The sequence below is a fragment of the Humulus lupulus genome, chromosome 3, assembly GCF_963169125.1.
Source record: "Humulus lupulus chromosome 3, drHumLupu1.1, whole genome shotgun sequence".
In the NCBI taxonomy this organism is placed as follows: Eukaryota; Viridiplantae; Streptophyta; class Magnoliopsida; order Rosales; family Cannabaceae; genus Humulus; species Humulus lupulus.
The window spans coordinates 269,559,588-269,587,010 of NC_084795.1; the positions used below are offsets into that span (position 1 = coordinate 269,559,588).

Below are 27,423 nucleotides of genomic sequence, written 5' to 3' on the forward strand. Positions count from 1 at the left end.
TGTGAAGAAGACCCAAGCTGCCAGAAATTTTTTTTGGGGCTCCGCGAAAGATATGGTTACGCTTAGGAAATTCAACTCTACAAACCATTCTCTGATACCATGATACTTATGCAAAATATTACACAATCTATAGAACTCAAAATAGAAATAAAAAAGACAAAAGAGATGAAGAGAGAAAAGTGTATTGCAAAAGGAAAGCAAAATGTTCTTATACAAAAAATAATTAGCAAAGCTTTATAAGAGGCAAAATATAATAAAATAACATAACAGACTAAAAAGACTAAAATAACCTTAAGATAAAAGCTCTAATAGGGTTATCGATGTTTACACCCTATTGAAAGAATCTACATTTCTAAGAGTGTTAGTTTCAATGAAACTAAGTTTCCTTACTCAGAGTTTTTTCCAAAGACTTTGGACTCCAACTCTTCTATGTTTCAACAACATTTTTCCACGCCAGTGTTTGTTATTCCTCAACCTCCTTCTCAAACCTCCACTACCTTCTCAAACAGAGATTCTTCTACTAGTGCAACCACTTCAAATTCCATTACTTCTCATAATTCTAATCCATCTTTCCCACCTGTTCACTCAAGCTCAGTTGGTATCCCTGAAGAGCCTCAAGTAGCACCTGTTCCAGCTAACGATTCTTCTACAAATGTGGTAAACTCTTCTTCTTTTTTCTCTTGATCATTTCTCAAATATATCAGCTATTAATATCAAACATGCAGATGCACACTCTCCTACCACAATTCCCAATGTACCTCCTCCAATTCTAAATACTCACTCCATACAAACAAGATCAAAGTCTGGAATCTATAAACCAAAGGTATATATTTCAGCTGGTTCTAATAAGATTTTATATGAGGAACCCACTTCAGTGAAGCAAGCATTGGCTATACCTAGCTGGAAAGAAGCCATAAAGTCTGAATATGAAGCCTTAGTCAGAAACAAAACATGGACTTTGGTTCCCTACACTGATGATATTCATGTGGTAAATTGCAAGTGGGTTTTTCGAACAAAATATAAGAATGATGGTACCTTGGACAAGTTTAAAGCACGGTTGGTAGCAAAAGGTTTTCAACAAACCCCTGGCTTAGACTTTACCTGTAACGCCCTAGTTACTCCAAGACCGTTACTGTGGACTTTAAAGAGTTTTTAACTCGCTAAACGAGTCATTTGGTTATAAACGTGCATCTAGGTGTTATTAATAGGCTAGGTGAAATTTTTTTGATAAAAAGGAATTGATATATTTTATTTAAAGCATAAAATTGTACATGGGCCCATAGAAATGTTTACAAGTTATTTACAATCCAAAATGGTCATTACAATATAAAAAAATTACAACCCATCGACCTAAGCGGCAAAATATAGGGTTAACCCCTAGTTCCCCTGAGAAACACCTTGGTCGTGGTGGTCAAGCGGCCGCATATGTACACATCGCCACCTAAGCTCTCCACTCAAGGATGGGTGAGCTTTTCTTTCCCTTTACCTGCACCACATAGCACCCGTGAGCCAAGGATCAACAAGAAAACTAACTTATTACTGCATGTATACAATATCAATAAATGATTATGATAATCATACGAGGGCTTGCTGTTAGAGAATATTATTATTGCTCAATGGAAATATGGAAAAACCAATTACAACTCTATGCAAAAATACAATGGGCAAGATAATATTTATTAAATAAGTATTACAACTCAATTTCTCAAAATACAAGTAAATAAAAGGATGTAGAAGAAGAAGATTACAAACTCAATACTATAACAATACAAGTAAATAAGAAGAACACAAGAATGAAAAACACAAACAAACTCTCACACAACCAAAGTGTAGAGTAGTGGGGATCACCAACTTGAACAAGGTTCAAGACCTTTGTCCAAAAGCTTATTTCCCCCTATTCTCTAAGCACTAAGGGATCTCTCTAGGAAATAGCTCTCTGGAATTATCAAGCCTTTTGGTGTATTTTTCAGCCAAGTGCTTTGTGGATGAAAAAATGGTGTGTCTTACAAGTGAGCATTAGGCTCCTATTTATAGAGTTTGAGATACCCCTTTGAATTTCAAATTCCACCAACCCCCATGGCTGTTACCAATGATAAATTGGGTGTTTTATGGAATTAAAATAGAGATTTGGGAGTTACTTGGCTGTTAGAAACGTTCAAAATTGGATAAAAACCGACTTAGTATGAATCTGTCAGCCACTAGCGCCGCGGCGCTAGTTTCAAGCGCCGCGGCCCTTGGTCAGTTTCAGCAACCAATTTTTTGAGTTTTTTCCAAAACGTTCCAATTTATTCCCACTTGATTTTGTAACTTCCATACACAATATGGGAGTTAAAATCACATCTCTATCAGCCATTTCTCATATGGCTTTATGAAATCCAATCTCAAATGTGTAATATATAATATACACATTATTGGGTAATATTTGGGAGTTACAAATTTGTAACTGATTTTGTAACTCCAAAATATGTCACATTTGGACACACACATGTGTCCAATTTTGTGACTCTCAATAATATGTTACAAGGTGTGACAAATCACATTTGTGTGACAAATCACATTTTGTCACATTATTTAATCTAATATTATATTATATGAAATAATATAACACTTGCAGCCCAATCAGATAAGTGAACATCAATAATGATTATGGTAATCATGCTGGAGCTTGTAGCCCTAATCAGATAAGTGACTAATGAGTCACGCACTTGGGTTCCACACCCTAACCAGATAAGTGACTATGGAGTCACGAACTTGAACCAGATAAGTAACTAATAAGTCACGAACTTGAATCAGATAAGTAACTAATAAGTCACGAACATGGGCTTCGCACCCTAAGCCACGTGACATTACAGTCACCTGAGCCTTTTGACTCTGGCTCTAAGTAACTAGTCTTTAGACTAGACAATCGCTTTTGTTTTCATCGAACTTAAGGTCGGTCAAGCATTTCATACTTATGTCGATAATGCTTATGTCGATTAGATCTAATCTTTTCAGCTTGCGTTAAACACGCTAATACCGTTCTTGACTCATAAGTCAATACCATACGACCAGTGCTCAGTATTACTGCCGGACTTGACTAATAAGTCAGAGCTTCACAATCAATACTGACACCATTGCCATTTCCTGACTCATAGGTCAGTGCCTTACACAGATAAGCAAAGTTGTTATGCATTTATTATGCAATCAATGTCAATATATAAAGCACTCAACATGCTTCATCAATAACCATGCATGTCACATACTAGGTGCAGTTTTCTTACCTCTGGTTCGAGCGTGAAATAATAAAGAACAACCCTTTGAGAACGATCAATCCTTTGGTCCATTAGCGGTCACCTAGTCATAACCAAATATGGAATTCCATTAATAAAATAAATCATAAAAGGTTCATGGTCTAAACCTCGCTCCCGGGGCCTCGAATCGTACTAAAACGGTTAGTAGATTTGATCCCGAGCCTTAGGAATTGAACCCCCGAGCCTAAGCCCTTGAAAACTCCTCCCTGGCACTAAAGGAAGGGGCGGGCCGCGACTTGGCCTAGTGAGTCGTGGCGCGCCCCTAAGTCAAAGAGCACTCTGGCTGGGTACTAGGGGCGGGTCGCGACTTGCCTGGGCCAAGTCGCGACTTGCCTGGGCCAAGTCGCGACTTGACCCCATGAACACAGCACCCCTGCCATTTTCTCCATTAAAACCAGCCAAAAACTTTCACCAAACAACTCAGAAATCACACTCAAGTATTACCACAACTTACCCAACATTCAACCAATAAAACCTAAGCATTAAACCATTTAAAACCACCTCAAATTACCACTTCTATAATCAAAACTTTAAGTTCAAAAACTAACTCAAAACAGAGCAAAAACAAGAAAATTCATGGTTGAATCCTTACCTTTAACTCAGGTTTGCATCCCCTTCAATGGCTGAACTAAAGTCCTAAGCTCCAACCTTGATTTCCTAGCTTCAATCCTCAAAATGAGCTTAAAAATTCAAAAGAAAGAAAAGAGGAGAATGATGATCGTGAGGTAGAAGAAAATGGCTCTGTTTTGGCTTTCTAATTTCTTCTACAACCAACCTAATTCAAATATATCCTAAGGTCAAATGACCACAATGCCCCCAAGCCTAATTATTTCCTTAACAACCACCAAGGGAAAAATCGTCATTTCCCGATTATCCTGTTAATTATAATTAACGTCCTCCAATTCCCATTATTCTCAATATTCTCCAATAATTAATAAATCATATCCCATTACCCTTTAATTCCCGGTAATGACCAAACCGCTAACTTTTATTCTAAGATCGTCTCATGTCGAATAGCTCAAACATATCCACATAATAATGTGGTCTCATCCATAAATCATAAACATGCATGAAAATATACAAATATTCTCTCAATGGGCCAAATTACCAAAATACCCTTACAATGAAAAGTGGACTCACATGCATGCAATTATCATCATATAATAATATAACTCACATAATCATGCATACAATCATTTAATGGCATAATAAATCAATTATGGCCCTCCTGACCCCCTAATCCAGGCTCTAAACCACATTAGGGATTTTGGGACATTACATTACCGATTAGTCTAGTGGTAAAAGCTTTTACCATTAGAGTTGTCACATATGGATGGGATATTCAACAAATAGATGTGAATAATGCCCTCCAAGAAAGAGTTTATATGAAGCAACCTACTGGCTTTGTCGACAAACAACATCCAAGTCATGTTTGCTTGTTACACAAAGCAATTTATGGGCTCAAACAAGCTCCATGAACTTGGAGATTGTGTTACTTCAACACTTTCAATCTCAGAAATTTTGTTGATAACCATATTTAATTCAATTTCACTAACCTTTTCAATGTTCCTATAAAGTTTCTAGAGTTGAAATTAGACTATTAATTCAACACTTTCTAAAAGTGAAATTATTCTCAGAATTTCTATTTTAGGAGTTGATTTTTCTTATTTTGGGGTTATTTTTACTAATGAGAGAATTGATGATGAGATAATTTTTCTGTATTTGTAATGTGTTTGTGAATGCGAAAGATTGTGTATACTTCTGAATTGTTGCATTGTTTGGGAATTAATTTTGTGTAAATGAGTAATTGTTGATTTTTTGTTTTCTTTTGAGTTGAAGCAATTGTTTAGTTTGGATTACTAATTAACTTACACCGATAAAGTTTTATTTTAAAAAAAAAACATATTCCGTTAAAGTCATACGAATTTTTGTTAAGCCCCATTTGATAACCATTTATATAATTGGTAAGATGTTGTCTGTTAGTTTTGTGCTTTCTTAATAATGTTTCATGAAAAAATATGATATCTTTGACAGATTGGTTTGGAGTTGGACCTTCTTGAGATTATTCACTTAGGGGTGATTTTGAGAGGTTGAAGAACAAGATTTTACAGGTAACTTACTATTTATTGATTATTTAGAGTGAATTGTTTTTTGTTTTTTGTTTTTTAAATATAGGTATTATATGTATAGTTGTAATAGAGATTTATGATGTTATTCGTTTGAATTTTTTTTTTAATTCACTCTACTTCTTTTTCACTTTGGATTCATACGTTTATAATTTTTTTTTATATCAAATTTTATTCTGCGCATTAGAGTATAATTTCAAATATTATACTAAATACTATAATATTTATACAATTTTTTGAGCTAAATTTGATATTACAATTTAGAGATAGTCATATTTTATTATCCATTTAATTTAGCATATTATCTTCGATATTTTTTTTAAATATAATAATAATTAGTTACTTTATTTCTCAAGTGTAATAGTTTCAAGATATCATGAAGCTATCACCTATAGTACTGCGGAGACTTCTAGTGGTCACCCTATTGGTATTTATTTCTAAACTTATTTTCCAAAATAATATTACATATATTTATTTTGTGTAATTTTTTTTCTTATTTATTGTTGAGAATTTTATATTGTTAAATAAATACAGGCGAGTGCATTGTTAGTACTTGTGTGTTTACTATTATCGTGTTGGAATGAGATGGTTGAAGGGGTTAAAGATGATGCTAACTCGAGTTCCAACAATTTACATTCAAGACTCCAATCTCAAATTGAGAGGACAACAAAGATGTTTAGTCAAACAACTTCCTCTACACCTAAGTTAGCTAGATTTCTCAATTCCACACTCAATAACTCTAATGTCTCATTTTCAGACATTCAAAATAAGGTTGGTACAAATATATATGTTGATCTCCTTCATACTTATTTTATACATATATAATTATTTTTTACAAGAGTATTATTTGATATATGAGAAATATAACTTAAATTGTTTATAAATAATAATATAGAATAGACATCATCCAAAATCTCAATATATATAAGGGTAAATGTTTATTTGGTATTCTGTGTTTTATCGAAATACAAACTTAGTATCATTTGTTTCTAATAATTATGAATCGATACTCTCTGTTTGCAAAAACTACAAAGTTTGATACCCGTGCGTTTAAATTTTTAATATTCCCAGATTACTCCTTAATTTAATTATTTATTTGATTTTCAATTATTATATTATTTTTAAATGATTTAAATATATTTTTAGAATTCATGAAATAAAATAAATGTTTAATTAAAACTTTAAAATAATTTTAATAAAAAAAATTATTTTTAAAATAAATTTAATTAATTAAAAAACTAATTAAAATCTTATTAATTAATTTTAAATAAACATAAATTTTAATTTAATTAACAAATCAATCAAATTCTGAAACAAAAAATGTAGGTGAGATTGGGAGGGTGGGGAATTGAGATGGTGATGGTGAGATTGAGTGAAATATGATTTTTTTTTTCATTAATTAAATTAAAATTAGGTTTATTTAAAGTTAATTAATAAGAATTTAATTGGTTTTTAATTTTTTAAGTCCAATTTTTTTTATTAATTAAATTTATTTGAAAAATAATTTTTTTTATTAAAATTATTTTAAAGTTTTAATTAAACATTTGTTTTATTTTATGAATTTTGAAAATATATTTAAATCATTTTAAAATAATAAAATAATTGAAAATTAAAAAAAAATTACTAAAATGAGGGTTAATTTGGGAATATTAAAAATGTAAACACACGGAGGGTACCAAACTACGTAATTTTTGCAAACAGATGATATCGATTGATAATTATCATAAATAGAAAGTACCAAATTTGTATTTCGATAAAACACATGGTACCAAATAAGTATTTACCCTATATAAATTAGGTTTTGGATAGTCTCTGTTTTTTAAATGAGAAAAGTTGGTAATCAATTATAAATTTTATTATTTTGCTATGTAAATAAACTATTTATGTTTTATTTATTTTATTTAGTTTAGTTTATATGTATATGGGGCTAGATTTTATCCTAATCATCTTACTATGATAGGCTCACAATTATCCAAAACATATGTTTGTAAGTATATTTTAATTATACAATTATTGGTTAAATAATTAATTATTATATATAAATTTTCAGGTGGCTCCACTTTTGTTCCAAACACTAGTGATGACCCCACACTTGAGTCAAATTTCATATATAGGCTTGGAAGCTCAACTTATTTTCTCCTATGGCAAGGACAAACTCAACCAAACATTTGCACTGCACTCTAATTCATCATTTGATAACAATTCAAGTAGTAATGCTTGGTACAAACAAAGTGTTGATCGTAGCACTGGAAAGCTACTTGGAGATGTAGTCAAATTCAACCCATTCATCACTACTAATTCAAGTTGGTTTAGAGAATTATCCTTGAATAGCATGAATGACTCTTATGCTTTTTTGGGTACCAAATGGGACAATGGTCAGGATCTCTTGCTCCTAAAATCATCCACTATTGATCAAGGCAATAAAGGGCTCATCATTTTGGGATTTCTGGTTAAGGAGTTGATTGATGAGTACTATTCTGAGGTCAATCTTGTTGGTGGGAGCTTGTATTTGGCCACCAAAGATGACCAAATGATTGCGAATGATGGGATTAAAGGGACTCAGATGAATTTTGATGTTGCAGTGGATAATGGTAATAATACTAATAATATTTCTGTTTCTTTTGAATTGGTGAAACCAAATGGTCTTGTTGGAAATGTTACATGTCATCCTTATAATGGTACTTCAACAACAAAAGCTACTGTTGTGAACATTCAAGGAGCCAAATATAACTTTTATTGTTCTTCACTTGACTTGATCGGGGTCCAATTGGTATGTACAATATCTCTTGCAATTTATATATGAGTAATTCGTGGAAATAAACAATCTTTTTTTATGTCATTTTGCAAAATGATCTTATTTTGATTATTCTCGACAAGGCGTTGAAGAAATATATCTAGAATATTATTTTGTAAAAAATTATCAAATTTGGCCTAGATTTTGCTGGTAGTTCTAACCAATATTGTAGCATTATCTTTACAATTCACAAATGAAATTATTTATTATATTATATAGCGATATTGTATTTTGACCTAAGATTAATTAACTACCCATAATAATCATTGTACTAACAAACTTTATTTTTTCTTTCTCAATTTTCAGGTTTATGCACTAGCACTCCCACAAAGTGGGCTGGTCGAGTTTATTGATAAGCACATTATGGAACAACTCATTCTCCTCATATCAATAATGGTTACAGCCATAGTCCCCATTTTCTACTTTGTTTTCAAAAACTTCAGAGATTCCATAATAGAGAATTATTTGCGAGCCACTCTTATAAAACAAATGGAGGCAACTAAACAAGCTCAAAAGAAAAATGAAGACCAAAATCTAGTCTTTGCTAGAGCCAGCCATGACATTCGTGCTCCTTTGGCTGGCATTAGTGGTCTCATAGATTTGTCTTATAAGGAAGTTGCTCCTGGTTCTGAACTTGAAACTAATTTAAGACAAATGGATGCATGTACTGATGATCTTATAGGTAAACCAATTCATTCATATCTTTATCTATTTTTCTTTACTGTATATAAGATGTAATCCCTTTACATATTATAAATAATTTCATTGCATATTATTTGTAACGTGTGAGACTCCTTGAAATACAAGTGTGAGGTCCACGGGCCAATTTGATATTGTAGGGCTTATCTGTGTTAGTGTGTGTCTTGTAGCAATGCTCTAAAAGTATACTTAACTAAATTTATTCCTAATAATGATCAAATGTTTCTGGTGTGACATTACTAACATATTCTCATATGACTATAGGTATATTGAACACCTATCTTGACACATGCAAAATTGAAGCTGGAAAGATGCAGTTGGAAGAGGATGAATTTGAAATGGCTCAACTTTTGGAAGAGGTAGTTGATTTTTACCACCCTTTTGGAGCAAAAAGAGAAGTTGATTTGATTCTGGATCCTTGTGATGCCTCTGTGATCAAGTTTTCACGTGTCAAAGGTGATAGAATAAAGCTTAAACAAATTCTACGCAATTTGCTAAGTAATGCTATAAAATGTACCCCACAACATGGACATGTAGTTCTTCGAGCTTGGGCTAAAAAACCAAGTTTGACAAGTTCAGCCATTAATTCCTCGAATAGAAAAAGTCTAATTCAACTACTGCCATGCTTGTTTTACAAGAACAAAGCTCATAAGGAAGACTCTGACCAAGCCATGGATACGGCCATGAATGATCCACATGTTATGGACTTTGTGTTTGAAGTGGATGATACAGGGAAAGGAATCCCAAAGGAAAAACAAAAGGATCTTTTCGAAAACTATGTCCAAGACAAAGAAACTTCTGTACTTAAAGAAGGCACTGGCTTAGGACTTGGCATTGTCAAGTCATTGGTAAGTGATTATTATAAGACCTTTTTGACACAAGAATTATCAAATATAGCCTCTGAGTTTGAATTTTTGTTGCATTCAGGTACAGTTGATGCATGGAGAAATTGGTATTGTGGACAAGGACATTGGTGAAAAGGGAGCTTGTTTCAGGTTCAATGTTCTTCTCTCTGTTTGTGAGGATGTGTTTAACAGTAATAGTAGTACTACAAAAGAAAAGCAGGATGAAATGGACAGTAATGAGTTGATATCTAATGACATTCGAACTCCGAATTTCAGTCCTACTTTGAATATTCTTACTCAAAGTCCCAAGGTTGATAGATCTTATGTTATACTAATGATTCAAAATCATGAAAGAAGAAGAGTTTCACAGAAGTTCATGAAGAGACTTGGGATAAAAGTTTTTGCAGTGGAACAATGGGAACAACTTCCTAGTATTCTCAAGAAAGTAAGGTTTATCAAGTATGGGAACAAAAATTCTGATTCAAGCAATAACTCATCAACAAGCCAGAGTCCCTACCTTGGTGTTGAAGCAACAAATAAGGATGCGTCGTCTTTGAGTAACACTGTTGTAGATGGAACAAACTACATACTTTCTCTCTTCAAAAGGAGTACTACAAATCATCGTTATCAGCGTAGAACAGGCGGGTTAGTAGTGATGGTGATGGATGCTACTGCTGGACCAATTTCGCAACTGTCTAAGATGGTGAGTGAATTCAAAAATAGCCTTCGAAACATTAGTTGCTGCAAAGTTGTTTGGCTAGTAAATCCAGTGTCTCATACCAGTTACAACTTTCTCTTTGAACAAGATGACATTATCATGTACAAGCCATTTCATGGGGCTCGTTTGTATCAAATGGTGGGACTTCTTCCTGAGTTTGGAGGTTCTTCATCATCACCTACTCAACAACTTAGAAAAGTTTCAACCAAGGATCGTTCTAGCTGCAATGCTGAATTTGAAATTCAAGAAGTTGGTAGTACAAGTAAAGTCCTCTCATCTTGTTTTAGATCAAAGACTCAATTTCAAGGTGAAATACAAGAAGAAAATATAAAATTGACCAAGACTGGTAATAGTAGTACTACTAGTGAGAATCAACTACCATTGAGCGGGAAGAAAATTTTGGTTGTTGATGATAGTTTCTTAGCTCGAGAATTGGCTAGTCGGATAATCATAAAGCATGGTGGAACTACTGGTCTATGTTCAAATGGTAAAGAAGCTTTTCAACTTATTTCCAAAGAACTGAGCAATTCATTAAAACATGGAGATTCTATGACTCTGCCTTTTGATTTCATACTGATGGATTGTGAGGTATGTATACAAAGTTTAGCATGCAAGTAGTGTCCATAATTATATCAATATCAAAATTTTGTTTACATGAAAGTATACTATACTAATATATGTGTATTGGGTTTAATGCAGATGTCTATAATGGATGGATATGAAGCAACTAGGGAGATAAGAAAAGTGGAGAAATCATACGGTGTCCATATACCAATCATAGGACTAACTGCTCATTCACCAGGTTCTGAGGAAGCTAACAAGACAATACAAGCTGGAATGGACGCTTGTCTGAGTAAACCCTTGAAGCATGACAATCTATTAGAAGCCATCAGATACATTAAATGAAATATTCATCTCTTTTTTATTTTATTTTATTTGAACTGCCTATGAACCATTAATGACAATCTCAATAGGAAACTACACATTTACTTCTTTTCTTTAACTTTCTTAGCCATTCAAGAACAACACATACAGATGCTGACACAAAGTCAAACAATTTCTTCATGAATATGAAAAGTTTGATGGTGGAATAAGAATAAGAACTTTATTCCAATATTCGATTTAACAATTTTTTTTTTGAAACAAAACAAGTAGATAAAAGAATAATGATTTTCTTTTTCTTGGAAATACAAAATCGTATTAGTTGATTGAAGGTGTTTCCTTTGCTTTTGATAAGGAATCATCTTTCCATTATTTAAATTAAATATATATCTTTCTTCCATAACAAATTTTAATTTTTTTTTAATAATATGGATAATTTATCATTACAATGTCAAAATCATTCCATTCTCTTCAAAAACATGTTATTTTATTTATTTATTTAATGTCTAATCTTTCTTTCTCTACTTTGTTGTTATGAACAAAGAAAACTAAACCATCTTATAGATTTCAGTGTTATAATTATTTTACATATTTTGGTTTCTGTAGATGAAATTTGTAAACCCAATAGAGTTACAGATTTCACATATACTCAACACCTATCACTGAATGCAACAAGCATCTTTTTTCTTTGTTTCCTGTACTGGAACCTTTGACTCTCTGCTGGGCTCAGAAACCACTGTCTCTGTACTAATACCACTGGTTATAAAAACCTTTGACTTTGTACTACTATTACTACTAGTACTAGCTTCAGAAACCTTTGACTCTGTACTACTACTACTACTACAAGCTTCAGAAACCTTTGATGTAACCTTGTCAGAATTGCCAATTTTCTCAGTCATGGTACCAGTTTGTTCCTTAACATGAGATTGGTCACCAGATTCTACAAAAGCCTTCTTAAAAGCCATATTTTCAAGATCTGTGGTGTTCTGGGAAAATAGCTGTGACAAGACAAGTTTCATTCTCGGTCTCTTTGATTGCAGCCTCTTAGAAAGTTCTTTCACAACAGTTATCTTCCTGAGAAGGGAATAAAAAGAGAAAATGCTAATGAAAAGAAACAAGGAAATGAAAAGATAATAGACACAATGACTGTACCCCATTAAAATAACAAAGATAATTGTAGTTCAGGTAAAGTACAAGTTATTAAACCAACCTCAAATCCAATGCAGTGGAAAACTGCTTCAAATCGTTTACCATGTCGATCATTTCCTTAGATGAGCTTTTCTCCTCAAAGCCACAAGTGCTTCGAAGATTTTGAGTCAACATTGCAGCAGTTAAAAAGCAAATACATTTCTCCACATTGGCCTGAAATATTGGAAAGCAGTAAGAAAAGATCATCATAATTTTCTCACTCAAAAGTTCTTTTACACACTCTCATGTGAAAAAAAATTAGATTACCTTAATTTTTTGAGGATTTGATGTAAATTCCACTTGGTCTATTTCATTTCCATCAGAGTTAATGCTTTCAAATATCTCCCAAAAGCATACAACATCCATTGGTGGATTGCGTTCAGGTTTGTTCCAAGTGTGGCTGTCCTGATCAGTCACCAACTCAAAACTAGAATGTGAAAGCTTAGAACTCATCCCTGCGATGGAACTGCTTGTAGAAACTATTTCTCTGCAAGAGTCACAGGCTTCTGTTGCAGCAGGCTGAGCTAGAGTTAAATCTCCTGAAGTGTCAAAGGTTTTCGAAAACAATAATCTTATTATGTCGTTTTTGTCACGATAGGCCTCCATGTTGACAAGTACAGCATTTGGACAGGAATACTTTGAGGAATTCTCCCTAAAGCTCACAATCACCAAATTATTGTCAATATGCTTAAAGGCTTTATCGAGTACACTATGATTAAAACTTTGAAAATTAGACTTGAGGGTATCAAAAAACTGCCTTGGTAATTGTTCAGTGATGTAAGTTCTTCTTAGCAAATCAAGAAGCAAGTCCAAGCATTTTCCGAAATTTGCATAAAGCAAACAGATAATGGCAACCATCCTCTGAACAAGTAATGAGTAGGACTCATTCTCAACTAAGGCAGATCTTTGGATCCATCCAATCATAAATTCCTTGTTGTGAAGGCATTGCTTAATAACACGGATGACAAACTGTAATAGTTCTAAACGAGGTTGTCGAAAAAAAATAGATGTCTGGGAACTTGACCTGGTCGTGGTATGAACATCTTGGTAGATGAGCCACTCAACAAATGATGACTTTGTAGAAATGAAGCAACTTTCGAAGGAAGATGACCAAGTCACAAAGCACTCAAGAAGATACAAGAAACATTCAATAGATATGCAGTCATTTACTCCTCTGCAATGTGCACTGTATGCATCTTCCAAAGCTTCATGAAGCCTACAAATCAGAGACAGATTCGGAGAGTATGAACCTTCATACGTGTGTAGAGTCTCGAAGAATGCCTTCCATGGAAGATTCCACTCTACCCTTATCAGAATCTTCTTAAATAGTTCATTGTTGAGCTTGCCAGACACAAGAATAAACATGGCCACACTTCCAAGTTCTCTGTAAGACAGATTACTCCTTGAGTTGACATGTTCAACTGTGACTTGCTTGAGAAAATTCTTACAAAAGTCTGTTCCTCTGAAAGAAATATGGTTTTCCACCAAAGATTTCCTCCAATCTAAAGGGAATATATAAGCTGAAAAATTGTCAGTTGATAGTCTCCTCAATTTCTGCAGATCCTCTAATTCTTGATGTGTTCTCTTAAGAAACTTGGACTCTAAAAGAAATTGTGCAACCTCATAGATAAGAGAAAGAGTCCTGCATTTCCTGAAAACTGGATCAGAATTGTTGGTCATGAACTTATGGATAGCCTCTAGCTTGTGTAGAACCATAAAACCAACAGAGAGAACTTCTGAAGACCAGTAAATCTGAGCAGCAGAAACAAACTGGAAGACATCAATAGAAACCAACTTTCCATTACTCCAAACAGATCTTTTCTCTACATTTCTTGCCCAAGCAGCATCAGAGTTCAGCAAGACAAAAATTGTAAGCTGATTGTGAGACTCTCTCAAAACACCTAAAAAGTTCAAACAGAATTCTCCATAATATTTAAGCTCATCAACATCCTGAGTCTGTACACATCCAAGATATTCAAAAATCCTAACAATCTTTTCCTTCCAAAAATTCCAGAAATAAACTAGTGACTCAACTGAAATTTGGTTTTTGGAAATCAAGTCTTCTGAATGCTTCATAAGATCATGTACTAAATCGTCTTCCCAGACATACTCTGCCAGATTTGAAGAAGCAAGATGAGCATCAAGAATTTTCCGGGATGATAAGATCTCACCTCTAACACTCTCTTTTCTCTGGGAAGCAATCATTTGATTTTTTCTCTTGGCTAAGTCAGTCTTCTCATTTGTCATAATCTCAACTTCTATGCACACAAACTCGTAAAAATCTGGTGTCACCTTCTCGGCAAATGACTTGGCTTTTGTTAAAAGATGATCCTTTTGTTTGAACAGCTTTAAGGGCCAGCCCTTTTTACCAGATGACCAGAGTGAGTTGGCAAGAACATAGGAAATAATAAGAGTTGCTGCTTCTTTATACTTCTCAGCCTTCTCAAGAAGATCTATTACAGAAAGTACATCTCCTTTCAGCTTTGCAATTTCTGCAGCCTCCATAAAATTTCCTGATTGTTCTTCCAACAACATAAGTTCATCAAAGCAACCTAATGGCCTCAAAAAGTTACGAACTAAATCCATTGATTTCAATGATTTGAGACAATTCATCATGGATTTAGTATCTTTGAGCTCATAGCAATTGAGAGCATATCCCTTCCAAAGCTCCTGTTCAATTTTTTCTATCTCTTCAGCCTTAGTGTTTATATCACCCTCTTTCTTAGCATGTTGTTTCCAGTGCTCTATGTACGTCAAACCCATGCTAAATAACTTCCCTTTGGTGCATATATTTAGACACTTGGAGAAAAAATTTCCTCTAGCATAGGCATCAGCTGCACGCTCATAGCAACCTGCAAGAGTGAAGCATTCTCCAGCTCTTTGTAGCTCAGACTCGCCACAACTTTTCAAATATACACTACCTGTGTCATGATAGTTATAAAAATTAGGTAAAATCATAGTAGAACTAAGTATTGAACTCTGTAAGCATTATGTGATTAGTTTGCTAGTCTGTCCTTTTATTTTATCTGTTAGTGTTTTGTTTTTTTAAAAGAAAAAAATCAAATCTCTTCCTTGAACAAGGACTAAGGTCAGGATATATTCTGCTTCAAACAACCCCAGTCCAAGTCTATAAAGGATTGTGTAAACATGAGCTACATAAAAGAAGAAAATCTTCTGTGTTTTTCCAGGCAAACCAATCAATCTAACAAGGAAAAAAGATTTGTTCACATGAATTCCCTTAGATCACTAACTATGAGTTCAAAAGTTGTCTCTCTATGTGAAACTTGCAATCATTTAAGCACAATGAACAATGCTTCATGTAATTTAAGCCATGATGAACAGTAATAAATTGAATCAATAATTTATGGAATTCGATGCCTGTAAGTTAATTCTGAATACAGTACAAAAGGGAGATGCATCAAGTGCAAGACTTATTTTAAAACTGGAATAGCATTTCATACTCAAAAAAAGACAAGTTTACAGAATCAAGCACTGCAGTAAAATTACTTAGAAAGTTATACCTGCGGTTTCATACTCCCCCAAATCACAAAAACATCTAGCAGCAGAATCTGCTTCACCTATATCTACGAATATCTCAGCAGCTTTCCTAAGGAGAGAACTAGCTTCTTGAGAATTGGAAGAACAGATACGATCAGCCATAACTTTAAGGCCAGCAGCTTTAGATTTTCTTTCCCAATATATGTCACAAGATTTTTCAAAGCAAATTGAGGCCATTTCGTAGTTGTGCTCATAATACAGCTGTAGGAAGACAGAATTAATTGCTAAGTTTTCAAGTTGAAAAGGATGGCATATCTTGTGGGAAGGAGTGATGAAAATATTTTATTTTTCCAAAGCCAAAAACATGCTGTAGGACATGGCAAAATGAACACAAACAGATAAAATAGTGGTACAGATAATATTGATGATGATGACAAAGATAAAGGCATAGTAACAACACAATGATAACTTTTTGTTCTTGAAATCTTCAATAACATCTTAAATATCACTTTTCTTGAAATCTGATCACAAATGTATGAACAAATAGAATAATTAAAAACATAGCAAGCAAACCTTGACGCCCCGTGATTTCCACTCTTGTTGACTGCTTGGGACTTGCATTGAAGATACTAGTGAATCATCAAGTTGTTTAATATGAACAAGACACTTCTTAATCCAATAGTCAAACATAGGCTTCGATTGCTCTGTGCTATCACAAATCCATAATCTCTGCTTTGTACATGAAACAGCAATGTATAATTGCTTCAACTCGTCCAACATAATGTAATGTTTGGAATTATCAAAGAGTGAAAAACTGGTTGACATGGATCCAGGAACTGATCCAAAAACAAGATGATCCGAATTTTGTTCTGTGGTGTAGTTGCATATAACCTTCCATTGTTCTCCCAAAGGAGATGATCCAAAAAAGTTGTACAATAATACATCCTACAAAAGGAAATATTTATTGTTTCAGCATGGAAGGCAGATATATAACAATTACTAGAAAAGTTTCATGCTGAAAGAACGGATTGAAGAGCACAAGTCACTGATGTACTAAATCATATTCCTTCTTTAATCTAAAAGAAAAATATTGCCAGGCATTTCAATTTACTTATATAAAACATAGAAAAATTATACATGCATGTCACCTGAAACTTGTCTTTGCACTCTGGTATGGTTAGGATAAGAGCTTGCTTACCAACATAGTCCTTTATTTCCTTTCGAGCATTTTCATCTCTTACCAAAATCACCTGCTCAGCCCCGAAACCAATAATAGCATTTTGGCTGACATTTTTGCTTCTCCCAAACAGTGTTGTGATAGCATTTTTGCTGCTCCCAGATTCAAGCAAAATTGGAGCTTCACCATTTACTTTTGTGGTTTCATATTTGATAATTTCGGCAGAGCGAGGAAAGAAATGATAGCATAGTTCCAAGATGCTTTGTGATAGTTTCAAAATACCAGAGTAGGAACAAAAGTTTTGAGTCAAATGGAAACTTTTTGTGATTGAGCCCTTGTCTTCTCTATCTTCACTTCTGCCAGTGGAATCCAAGATAATTTTCTTATCAATAAGAGGTTGCACATCTTGGATCTTAAAATCCATACCATCTGTTGCTGCGCGTAAATCATCACCAGAGAAAACAAAACCCTCTTCAACATTACTGCACACATGTTCAAACAAAGCAAGTTGACTCATTGTAAGGTCTTGCACCTCATCAATATATACAAAATGCATTTCATCACCCTTGTATCTTTCATCTCTGAGTTGATTGTGAAGACCATTTACAAAATCAGCCAAATCAAATTCACCATTTCCCATCTTCTGTTTTTCATAAGACAAAAATATTTGATATATTGTTTGTCTTTTATTCCTACTTAAACCAGAGGGGCATCCCTTCGATAATTTAACATAGTCCTCCCAAGTGAGTTTACCATCACTTGCTTTCATGGCTTGCAGGCTACCTTTGATATGATAAATTATTTCAGTAAAGACTGTGGAAGAGTCAAGCTTCTTTGTTAATTTGGAATCAAAATGAGGCCAGTATTGTGAGCTAAACCTCTCATTGTTGACTTCCTTGGTCCTTATGATGGACTCAATCATATGTGATCTTGAGTATGGCATGTGACTTTGTGAAAATTCTGTCATATCAATTAATCTTTCGAAATACGATTTACTCAATGTTCCATCAAGCATCTTCAAAAACTTGTGGAATGTTACAACAAGAGGATAGGAATTATGAGGAATGTCTTGGAAAGAATCTGGGATGTTCTTCAGTCTTGATTCTTCATTATCAATGTCAACCATATCAATCAAACTTCTTTCAGCCAGATGGTGAGCACTACATGAACTGATGAAATTTTGAAAACAATAAATAAGGGAGCATAAATAGAAGACTTTTTATGCACAAGATTTTGAAGCATAAATTTATAGTGCCTTTTTAAATTTTTTAATTTGCTTAACCGGGGTTGCAATAGTTGAAAAAAAAAATCAAAAGAAATCAATAGTTAAAACACATGAGACATAAGGGAGTAGACAGTCTCAGCTCTCCAGTCTATATGTCTATATCACATTATTTAGACTTAAGCTACTAGACTTTTTGGAGTTCTCTTTTATTCTAGGTTTTATGTTGTTTATTATGATTTTCCTATTTTTCCTAATCATCATCATTGCCGCCATTATTAATTTTTGATGTTAAACCGGAATAAAAACTTCATGCATCTTAATCATGGTGAAAACACACCTTAGATTGAATGACCAATCTACGTAAAAATTAGCAAATATAAAATCCCAAGATCCTATCCTAGTGCAACAAAATAATTTAAGACCCTGTCATAAATAAAACCTCCACTTAATATTAAACCATGGAACTTTCAATAATTCCTTTTTACACACCTTCTCAAGTAGGAAATGTGTTGCTCAACAGATTTGCAAAGATTAGGAGTTGCTGTCACAAAAAGCTGGCGTAAACCACTTCCTTGAGCTTCTGCTAAGTTATTCCCAGCCACACAATTCTGATTAACAGGTCCAAATGAATTGGTTTTGACTCCGTAATATCCCTCCATAGTCATGTGGTGAAAATATTCTTTCTGAAGTAGCTTCATGGTTAAGACAGTAGTTTTCCCAGTACCTGACCGTCCCTGTACAAATGTACTTTTACTACAAAGGATGATCTCCCTTTCTAGGTGTGATACTTTGAAAGGGAGATCCAACTCTTTACCATCACGGTCAGATAGTATGTGATTCACTGCACAATTTGACATAGAGTAGAATTTCATAGGCAATGAACTCTCACTGACCTTGGAATTCTTAACATAATCTTTATAATCAGAAACAGCTCCAGCTAAATTACTTCCAGCTTCATTCATGGAAAGATCCTTAAAACGGACAATATCTAAAGATGACCAACTCTTCGGTACTTCTAATTGGCTGGGAACCAAAAACAGGAATAGCAATCAGAACAATACAAAACTCATTAAAAGAGAAATATATGGAAATGAAAGATTATGTGTGTTGATGTGTGCAAACTCAATGAAGCAAGCATTAGTGTTTAGACACACACACTCAGAACTACTAAACCATAAAGCATCATACCCTTCCAAGCAAATTTCATTGCACAGCTTGATAAAATATTTTGTGTACTTTCCAAAAATACAGTCAATGTGTTCTATCAATCTTGGAGTATCTTCATCAGGCAACAAGTCCCAGATCTTCAAAACTTGCATGTAACTGAAACCCCTTTGTAGTATGTCAACAGTGCTGACAACACACAAACCTTCAACCTCAAACCTCTTTATTTGCAAAGAACTTCCACTAGCTGCTACAATATGCCCCCTTGGTCTGCAGCCCTCAGAAAGCTTAAGTAGAAGTTTTCTAACTGACTTCTTTGTTCCAATTGTTGTTAATTGTTTGAATGACTTCAGAAAGTTATCACTGAAAAAGACCTACAATAGTTGTGGCACAAAAAGTGGGAAAAAAAGTTCTTAAGTATGTAGAAACTGTTAGATTTATCTGTTGAATCTTAAACAGCCTCAGTAAGAGATTCAAATTAAGTAGTTGGTATGAAAACAAAAATAAAAATTTGGCAACTGAAAACTATGTTTGTGCACTCATAACTATACCTTCCACTTTGAACCCTTGAATAATACACTCTTAGCATTAAGCATACCATCAAATGGACAAAACTCTTTCTTGAATTGTATTACAGACTTAGCTAAATCCTCATCATCTTCAGCATTAAAAAAGCATCCACGACTTTTTGCATTGATGAGTATAGGTCGCCAAACTGATTGATCATTAGCTAGACTTCTTTCATCACCCAAAATCCAGAGACAATGCCTGGAGACATGTAATTGCTCAGTTGTTAGTTGCTAGATGTGGTGAAAATAACAACATAAAACACACAGTTTACATACCTAGCCCTTGTAAGAGCAACATTAATTCTCTGAGGTTCAGATTTGAAATCCAATGAATGGTTGTCCATACAACAGACAGTAGACATTATTATTATGTCCTCTTCCCCACCCTGGAACCCATCAACTGTCTCCACCTTTACACGAAAGTCATCAATATTATCGTACATATCCTCAAGTTTTTCCTGAATTGCAATGATTTGAGCAGTGTAGGGACACACTACGCCAATGTTGAGTTTTCCTTTTGTCTCCAGCCATGCTTAATATAGAAAACCAAAGGTATGTATAGTTTAGCATAGTCTCTTTCATGCTCTAAATTTCAAGTTTGTTAGTTTATTATTATTATTAAAATAATAGAACTTCAATCCCTTAATAAATCCAGGAATAAGGTCTTAAAATATTTTAAGGAGCTTGCTGGATCAGTAGTTGTTCTACATTTTCTCTGGAATTTTTCCACAGAATTTTCAATATCAAATATCAAATAAAAGATTTTCCTCAGTAGTTGTTCTACAATGAGGAATTTTCAATCCCTCATTGTTCTGTTGTTTTCTTATCATTTCTGCATTCAATATCAAATATCAGATCTGCCTACTTGTTTTCATGATTTCCTATCATCAATTTCCTCTATGTCATTGCCTAATATCTTTCAAGACCCTAGTTGGGGTACATCAGAAAGCAACATATAATTTTATATATTAGGATAGACAAACATGACCATTTAAAATTAAAGCTAAATAAAAGATTTTGATGGGAATACGAGAATGTGGATACCTTTGAACAGCTTCTGCAGTATTTTCAAGATAACAGCTACCTGGATCATATTTTTTTGTCTATGTCCATCTTCTTCCTTTTCCTCTCTTCCAACAGTTACATTTATAAAAGAATATGGACCAAACATTGGCCCTGGGAGATAGTTCTTTCTTTCAACTCTAGCTGCATCAATGATCTGGTTATAATAAAATTTTGAATTTGGGAAAGCACTTATTGATGGATGCATTCTGTATTGCCTATTTAGGAGGTGCTTCGAAAAATTGTGTAAAAACAATCTCTTGAATAAACTTCTTCCCAAGCCAGCTTCCTCACAAACCTACAAGTGTTGAATGTAAATTCAAACAAAAATTTAATAAGAATATAATCAACAGAAGTTAAGTATATACAACAGTGAAAAAATAAAAGATCTTCCAACATACTTGGCTTTTAACAGTCGCTGGTAATTGCCATTCATCACCAACAAGAATAGCATGCTCTACACCTGGAAGTTGAAGAGGTATGATTGACTCGCACTCTTTCAATTGCGTAGCTTCATCAATAACCAAAATGGTTGGATTAATTGCTAATTTGCGCAGCTCAGATGAACTCGATACAGTACAAAGAATTAATGATGCTCTTTCGAAACAGAAGTTCTTTATTGCATGTTTGTTCTTGAAACATGATATGTCAAGTCTGTTAAGGGAATCAACAATATTTCTCAGCAGAGATAGGCAATCACGTCTTCCCAGAAAGAGCCAAAAGTAAATTTCATCCGCAAATGAATGAGATTCATATTCAATTACTTCTGGATGAGAAAACAGCTCTTCCAGTACTTCAGAATTCACATTTTGTTGAAGCAATGATGATTCAAAAGAATCAAGTGAGCCAACAAGGGATTCCATATCTTTGAAAGTTTTTTCTGAAATGTAACTTTTCGCAGTATGTGCACAGATGATAGAGATGTATCTTTTAAGTTCTGAAGAAGTAAAACCAAATGTTTCTCTCATATACTCAAGAAATGGTTTAACTTTTGTCTTGCCAACTTCCCAACTGTGTCTCTTCTTTTCAACTCTAATTCCACTACTTTCTTCTCTCTCTTTGGGTAACTCATTCTGCAAGAATGAATGATACTGAGAAACAGAACTTTCCAGAAGATTTATCATGGAAGGAAACCATTTTCTCCAGCCAAATGATCCAAAGCACTCTTCAAGCTTTTCAACTCTATCATCCAAATATATCTCTTGAATATGTGAACCAATGTTGAGTTTCTCCTTAGTTCCAAAAAGAAGAATACCCCCCAATGAACACAACAAACCACTACCCTCTGCATCTAGTACCAACCTCAGGAGACAAGATGCCACTTCAGAAATTGCAACATTTGTTTGAGCACAAACGAGGGTTTTATAGTTCATTCTCAAGAGGTTGAAAAGAACATAACTGACAGTTTTAGTTTTCCCTGTCCCTGGGGGACCCCATATAAGTTGCACAGAAGATTTGTTCTTGCAGTGTATCATATGAAGACATGAAAAAACTGCTATAGTCTGAGACTCATTCAATTCAGAACATAAATTATTCTTCCGCTCCTCATCCCAGAATCCATTACTTAGTTCAGAACAACCATCGCATTGAATCTTTGCCTGTTATTATATAGGGTCAGGAATTTCAGTCAAAGCATAAGAAAATGCATTGCTACAGTATATAAAATAAATATATCTATATTTATGTAACAAATGCTCAACTATCCTCGTGTGATCAAATCTGGGAGAGGGTTAAGTTCTGGGTTGCCACTTGGGTGTATCCTACCAAAGGTTTTGAGGGGTTATCCTTTTTAGACCTCACTAGGGAGTGATGTAGATTTTTGTTTGTGTAGTTGGGTTGTTTAGGTGCAGAGTTCTTTTGTTGGTTGTATTTTTTCCGCTGTGTAGTTGTGTTTGTAACCACAGTTTTCCTCCGCCAAAAGTGAGAGTTTTCTATATATGTGAGAGGAGGTCAGTCTAAGACAAAGGCCTCTGTCTCTTTTTTCAAAAAAAAAAAAAACTATCCTACCTCTAAAGATTAAAGAAAAGAATGAACTTGGCAGAGAAAGAAACTTAATAATGAAAGAGGCTTAGCAAATTGAGCATTAGAAAGAGTGAGTTAGAGTGTTTTTAGCAACAATTACTCCTTTTCTTAAACGAACTGTATCTAAAGGAATGTTATAATACAAATGAAGAATACATAAAAAGTCTTGAAAGCTTACCCCAGAACCATTGCATAAAACTTTATGAATCATCTTAGGATTGGGTGACATATGCAATGCTTCCCATATTCTTATGTGAGAGATTACATTCACCAAGAAAATGACATAGAGCGATGATGATTGCTTCAGAGCCTCATCCTTAAACTCTTTTGATGCCTTGACTTTGAACTGAGTGGTATTTACACCCCCATTGGTACTGACCAGAGATAGAAAAGTCCATGACATGCCTACTCTTAGTAAATCACTAACATTTTCTGGTTTACCATTTGCTAGAACAATAATGTCACCAGGAAAAGTCTTGTAAGATTCCTTGCCACCATTACTAAAGTTGTTTATCCAAGAATTAACTCGAACTTGGTATATATTTTTCCCATTTGGTTTAGCTTCTTCGAAAGACTTTACTTCAGCAAAAGGTGCTCGATGTATCATTTCCATACTTGAGTGCAATTCAGCTCGAGTTTCTTCCAATATAGGGTTGACATAAGACCTCAAATAATGCTCAACTGATTGAAATGATGCAGGAAGCTTTTCCACCTAAAAAGATGAAGACTTAGTTTATGAATTCAACAGATTCCGGCAAGTCTATAGCTATTGCTAACGCTAATTTTTCAGTAGCCGAAATGAGTATTATATCACAAGAAACATGTTGCAAATGATATTATTAAAATCCACACATGCACACAAAAGAAGTTTTGAGGATAATCACACCATTAATAATCCAATTTGACACAATTTAAACGAAAGGTAGGGAAAGAAATCTAGCAAGCTTAGAATTATATAGGGAACGGTAAGAAGGAAAACAAAAACAAACAGCAATGGAAAACTTTATTTATATAATTCTGAACTATAGTGAAAAACATTGAAAAATCTTACAATAAACATAATTTAATAATGTTTACACTGTATACACATACACACAAATAAAATTAAAGTTAAAGGCTTTTTATTTTTCCCTCCTTTTCCGTAGATTTAGGCAGACTCTCCTACCTGATTGTGCAGTATAGATCAACAGTGAAGACAATTAGTCAAAAACCCACTGAACCAAATTGTCAAAATCTCAATTATCATCATAACTAATTGAAAGGTAAGAGAACTAAATGGAAAAAAAAAACAAAAAAAATCAAAACCAAACCTTGTTGGTGAAAAGGCTATGATTGAAAACATCATTAAGAGACCAAGAAATTATAGTGTCAGTAAAACCATCATCATCAGAAGCAGCAACAGCAGCACTAGTTTTCTTCTTATCCTGAGATGTTGAAGAAGCAACAAAGCTAGCTTTCTTCCTAATTTGAGATCGTGAAGAGGAAGCAACAGCAGCAGCTTTCTCCTTATTTTGAATTGGTTGAGAAGAAGAAGCAGCAATAGCTTTCTTCTTCTTTCTATTTTGAGACGGTGAAGAAGATTCACCTTTCATCTTTAGTCTCTCACTTGCATTGACTTGATCAGAACCCTCTCTCTAATCCAGTTCTTCCAGTACTACTACTACAACTACTACTGTTCTTTATCAATGGTGGGTTTCTTAACTACAAAGGTTTGTAATTGCACAGAGAATTGATTCTTTATTAAAAGAAAAAGGAAGACTTAGTTGAGCAAGGGAATATACAGTACAATGACTTTGCATGTATTATTTATTTTATTTTTTTGTTATGAGTAGACTTTGTTCTGTTCTCATTGGAAACATACAATCAATTTTTATTGGTTCTTTATTCTGAAAAAAAAGTTATATTAAAAGGTATTTTAATTTTATTATATGGGAAATGATGTAGTACCTCAATCATTTCCTAGGAATGACATTTCAAATGTTTTCAGCCATTGGATTGATTGAAAAAGTAACTTAAGTTAATCCAAGGGCTGGCTGTGGATTTATACGGGTATAGCCGTATTGCTATTGTTAGAATATTATTAACTTTTTGGAGTTATATATTTAAATTTCAAAATATAATAAAAATACTTTATTTTTAAAATATTTTTATTACAGATTTATTATTTATAATTAAGAAAATTAACTAAAATATAGTACTTTATATTTTCGATCAATTTATAAAATTTTAGTCACATCTCAATTCTAGTTAAATTAAAATTCTAATTGTTTCCAATTAAATTGAGTATTTATAATCTTTTCAAATGTCCTTAGTGTTATAACAACACAATAATAAAAAAAATTATTGAAAAAAATTATATAATATAAAAATAAGTTTATTATGTTTCATAAATTTATATTTGAGATTGTACTAAAAACTTTTATTTATTTTAGGGAAATTTGCGGCATAAATACTTATTTTATTCATTTTGTTGCTAATAAGTACCCAATTTTTAAAAATTGCGGCATAAATATCCATTTTGTTCATTTTGTTGCTAATAAGTACCCAATTTTTAAAAATTGCTGCATTAATACTCAAAATTTCACTTTTTAGACTCTGCCGTTGGTACCCACTTAACAGAGTTACTATTAAGGACACGTGTACTGTCCTGATAATTCTTCTTTTTTTTCACCTAATTAATTAAGAAAATACATAAAACTAATTAAAATAAAAATTAGTACTCTAAAGTCTTACAGACAGATGACATCTGATAGTAAGTACTCTAAAGTTTCCTCTTGGACTTTTTATCGGGCTAAAAATAAAGCTAGACACATTATTGATGGTACTTATTGTGTCCTTAATTAATTAGGTGAAAAAAAAGAAGAATTATCAGGACAGTACACGTGTCCTTAATAGTAACTCTGTTAAGTGGGTACCAACGGCAGAGTCTAAAAAGTGGAATTTTGAGTATTAATGCAGCAATTTTTAAAAATTGGGTACTTATTAGCAACAAAATGAACAAAATGGGTATTTATGCCGCAATTTTTAAAAATTGGGTACTTATTAGCAACAAAATGAACAAAATGGGTATTTATGCCGCAATTTTTAAAAATTGGGTACTTATTAGCAACAAAATGAACAAAATAGGTATTTATGCCGCAAATTTGCCTTTATTTTATTAAGAAAAAATTAATGTTATCATTTAAAAAAAATCTCAAATTTAATAAATGAGATGCATAATCTATTCTCTTTGAAATTTTTGTAAAATAATGTACAAATGAAAACATGTTATAGGAAATATATAAGGAGTAAATATAAATAAAAATATTTTTTAATTTATGGAATATGGTGTACTTAGTTTGGGGTGGGTGTAAATATAGCTCTCCTTACTTTTTTTTGTTAAAAAAAATACTTATTTTTCGATAAAAAAAATATAACCAATTTTTTTCAAATATCTAAAATAATAAATTTTACTTTTTAAGTTAAAATGTAAACAATACACTGGATAAATTTGTATTAAACGTTAAAAATTGTAAATAGATTACAAATTTATGTTTAAGTTTTAAATAGTAAACAAATGTTTACACTTATGCTTGAGTTGGCTTGAAATTACAGACAAGTAGTTTATGCTTATGTCTAAGTTTTTTTTTTTAAATTACCCACTCTCAACAGATTATGCATATAAAAATTATATTAATATTTATAATTGTAAACAAATAGTCCCATAGAGCCTATGTCTTGTGGAGACAACAAAATCAATAATTTCAATCAAATGTAAATAATGAATTTACTCTTTAATTATTTATTTCAATGAAATTGTGATCGATGAATTAATTTTTTAATGATAAAAAATTCAAATAAATTGTAAAGTTTTTAAGTATAATATTTAAAATTATTAGTATCAATTGATATATTAAGTTTTTTATTATAATTTTGTTAAGAACATTAAAAAAATAGTAATTTATATTTAAAAATGTGAACAAAGAAATTAATAGTCTATTTAAAAGAGAGATTAGGATAATGTGAGAAGAATGTGGAATTGAGAAATTTAAAAAAAAATGAAAAGTGTAAAAAATCAATTAGTATGAAATTGATATTTTATAAATTTTATTAGTAAAAACAGGTATCAATAAGGATTTAAGGAATTTTTTTTTCATATATACACAAGTTTGTAGTTTTTTTTTT

The 27,423-nt window shown here is 33.0% G+C and overlaps 2 protein-coding genes across 2 annotated transcripts; one reads left to right on the forward strand and one right to left on the reverse strand.

Moving 5' to 3' along the window:
- The first annotated feature begins 429 nt into the window (after nt 1-429).
- Nucleotides 430-11,378, forward strand: LOC133825683 (histidine kinase CKI1-like). The gene is made up of 9 exons (XM_062258594.1): nt 430-657; nt 824-988; nt 5,951-6,187; nt 7,467-8,186; nt 8,517-8,892; nt 9,174-9,757; nt 9,837-9,935; nt 9,975-11,060; nt 11,172-11,378. The coding sequence occupies exons 1-9, from the start codon at nt 430-432 to the stop codon at nt 11,376-11,378; spliced, it is 3,702 nt and encodes a 1,233-aa protein (XP_062114578.1).
- A 441-nt stretch (nt 11,379-11,819) lies between these two features.
- On the reverse strand, nt 11,820-25,019 carry LOC133824164 (uncharacterized). The gene is made up of 14 exons (XM_062257037.1): nt 24,570-25,019; nt 23,438-23,971; nt 21,639-22,835; nt 21,220-21,535; nt 20,452-20,707; nt 20,158-20,374; nt 19,631-19,980; nt 18,932-19,465; nt 17,189-18,386; nt 16,614-16,985; nt 16,064-16,301; nt 12,810-15,463; nt 12,565-12,716; nt 11,820-12,428 (listed from the first exon to the last, which is right to left on the reverse strand). Exons 1-14 carry the CDS (start codon nt 24,849-24,851, stop codon nt 12,014-12,016), a joined length of 8,715 nt encoding a protein of 2,904 aa, XP_062113021.1. The 5' UTR covers nt 24,852-25,019; the 3' UTR covers nt 11,820-12,013.
- Nucleotides 25,020-27,423: the final 2,404 nt, after the last annotated feature.

Bases quoted from the DNA above. Each gene is read 5' to 3' on its own strand.
- LOC133825683 (XM_062258594.1), top strand. From the start codon at position 430: ATGTTTCAACAACATTTTTCCACGCCAGTGTTTGTTATTCCTCAACCT. The intron at 8,893-9,173 runs GTAAACCAATTC...ATATGACTATAG, and splicing joins ATGTACTGATGATCTTATAG to GTATATTGAACACCTATCTT. The intron at 9,936-9,974 runs GTGTTTAACAGT...AAAGAAAAGCAG, and splicing joins TTCTCTCTGTTTGTGAGGAT to GATGAAATGGACAGTAATGA.
- LOC133824164 (XM_062257037.1), bottom strand. From the start codon at position 24,851: ATGAAAGGTGAATCTTCTTCACCGTCTCAAAATAGAAAGAAGAAGAAA. The intron at 23,972-24,569 runs GTTTGGTTTTGA...TCATCTTTTTAG, and splicing joins ATAGCCTTTTCACCAACAAG to GTGGAAAAGCTTCCTGCATC. The intron at 16,302-16,613 runs GTTTGCTTGCTA...GTCTTCCTACAG, and splicing joins GGAAATCACGGGGCGTCAAG to CTGTATTATGAGCACAACTA.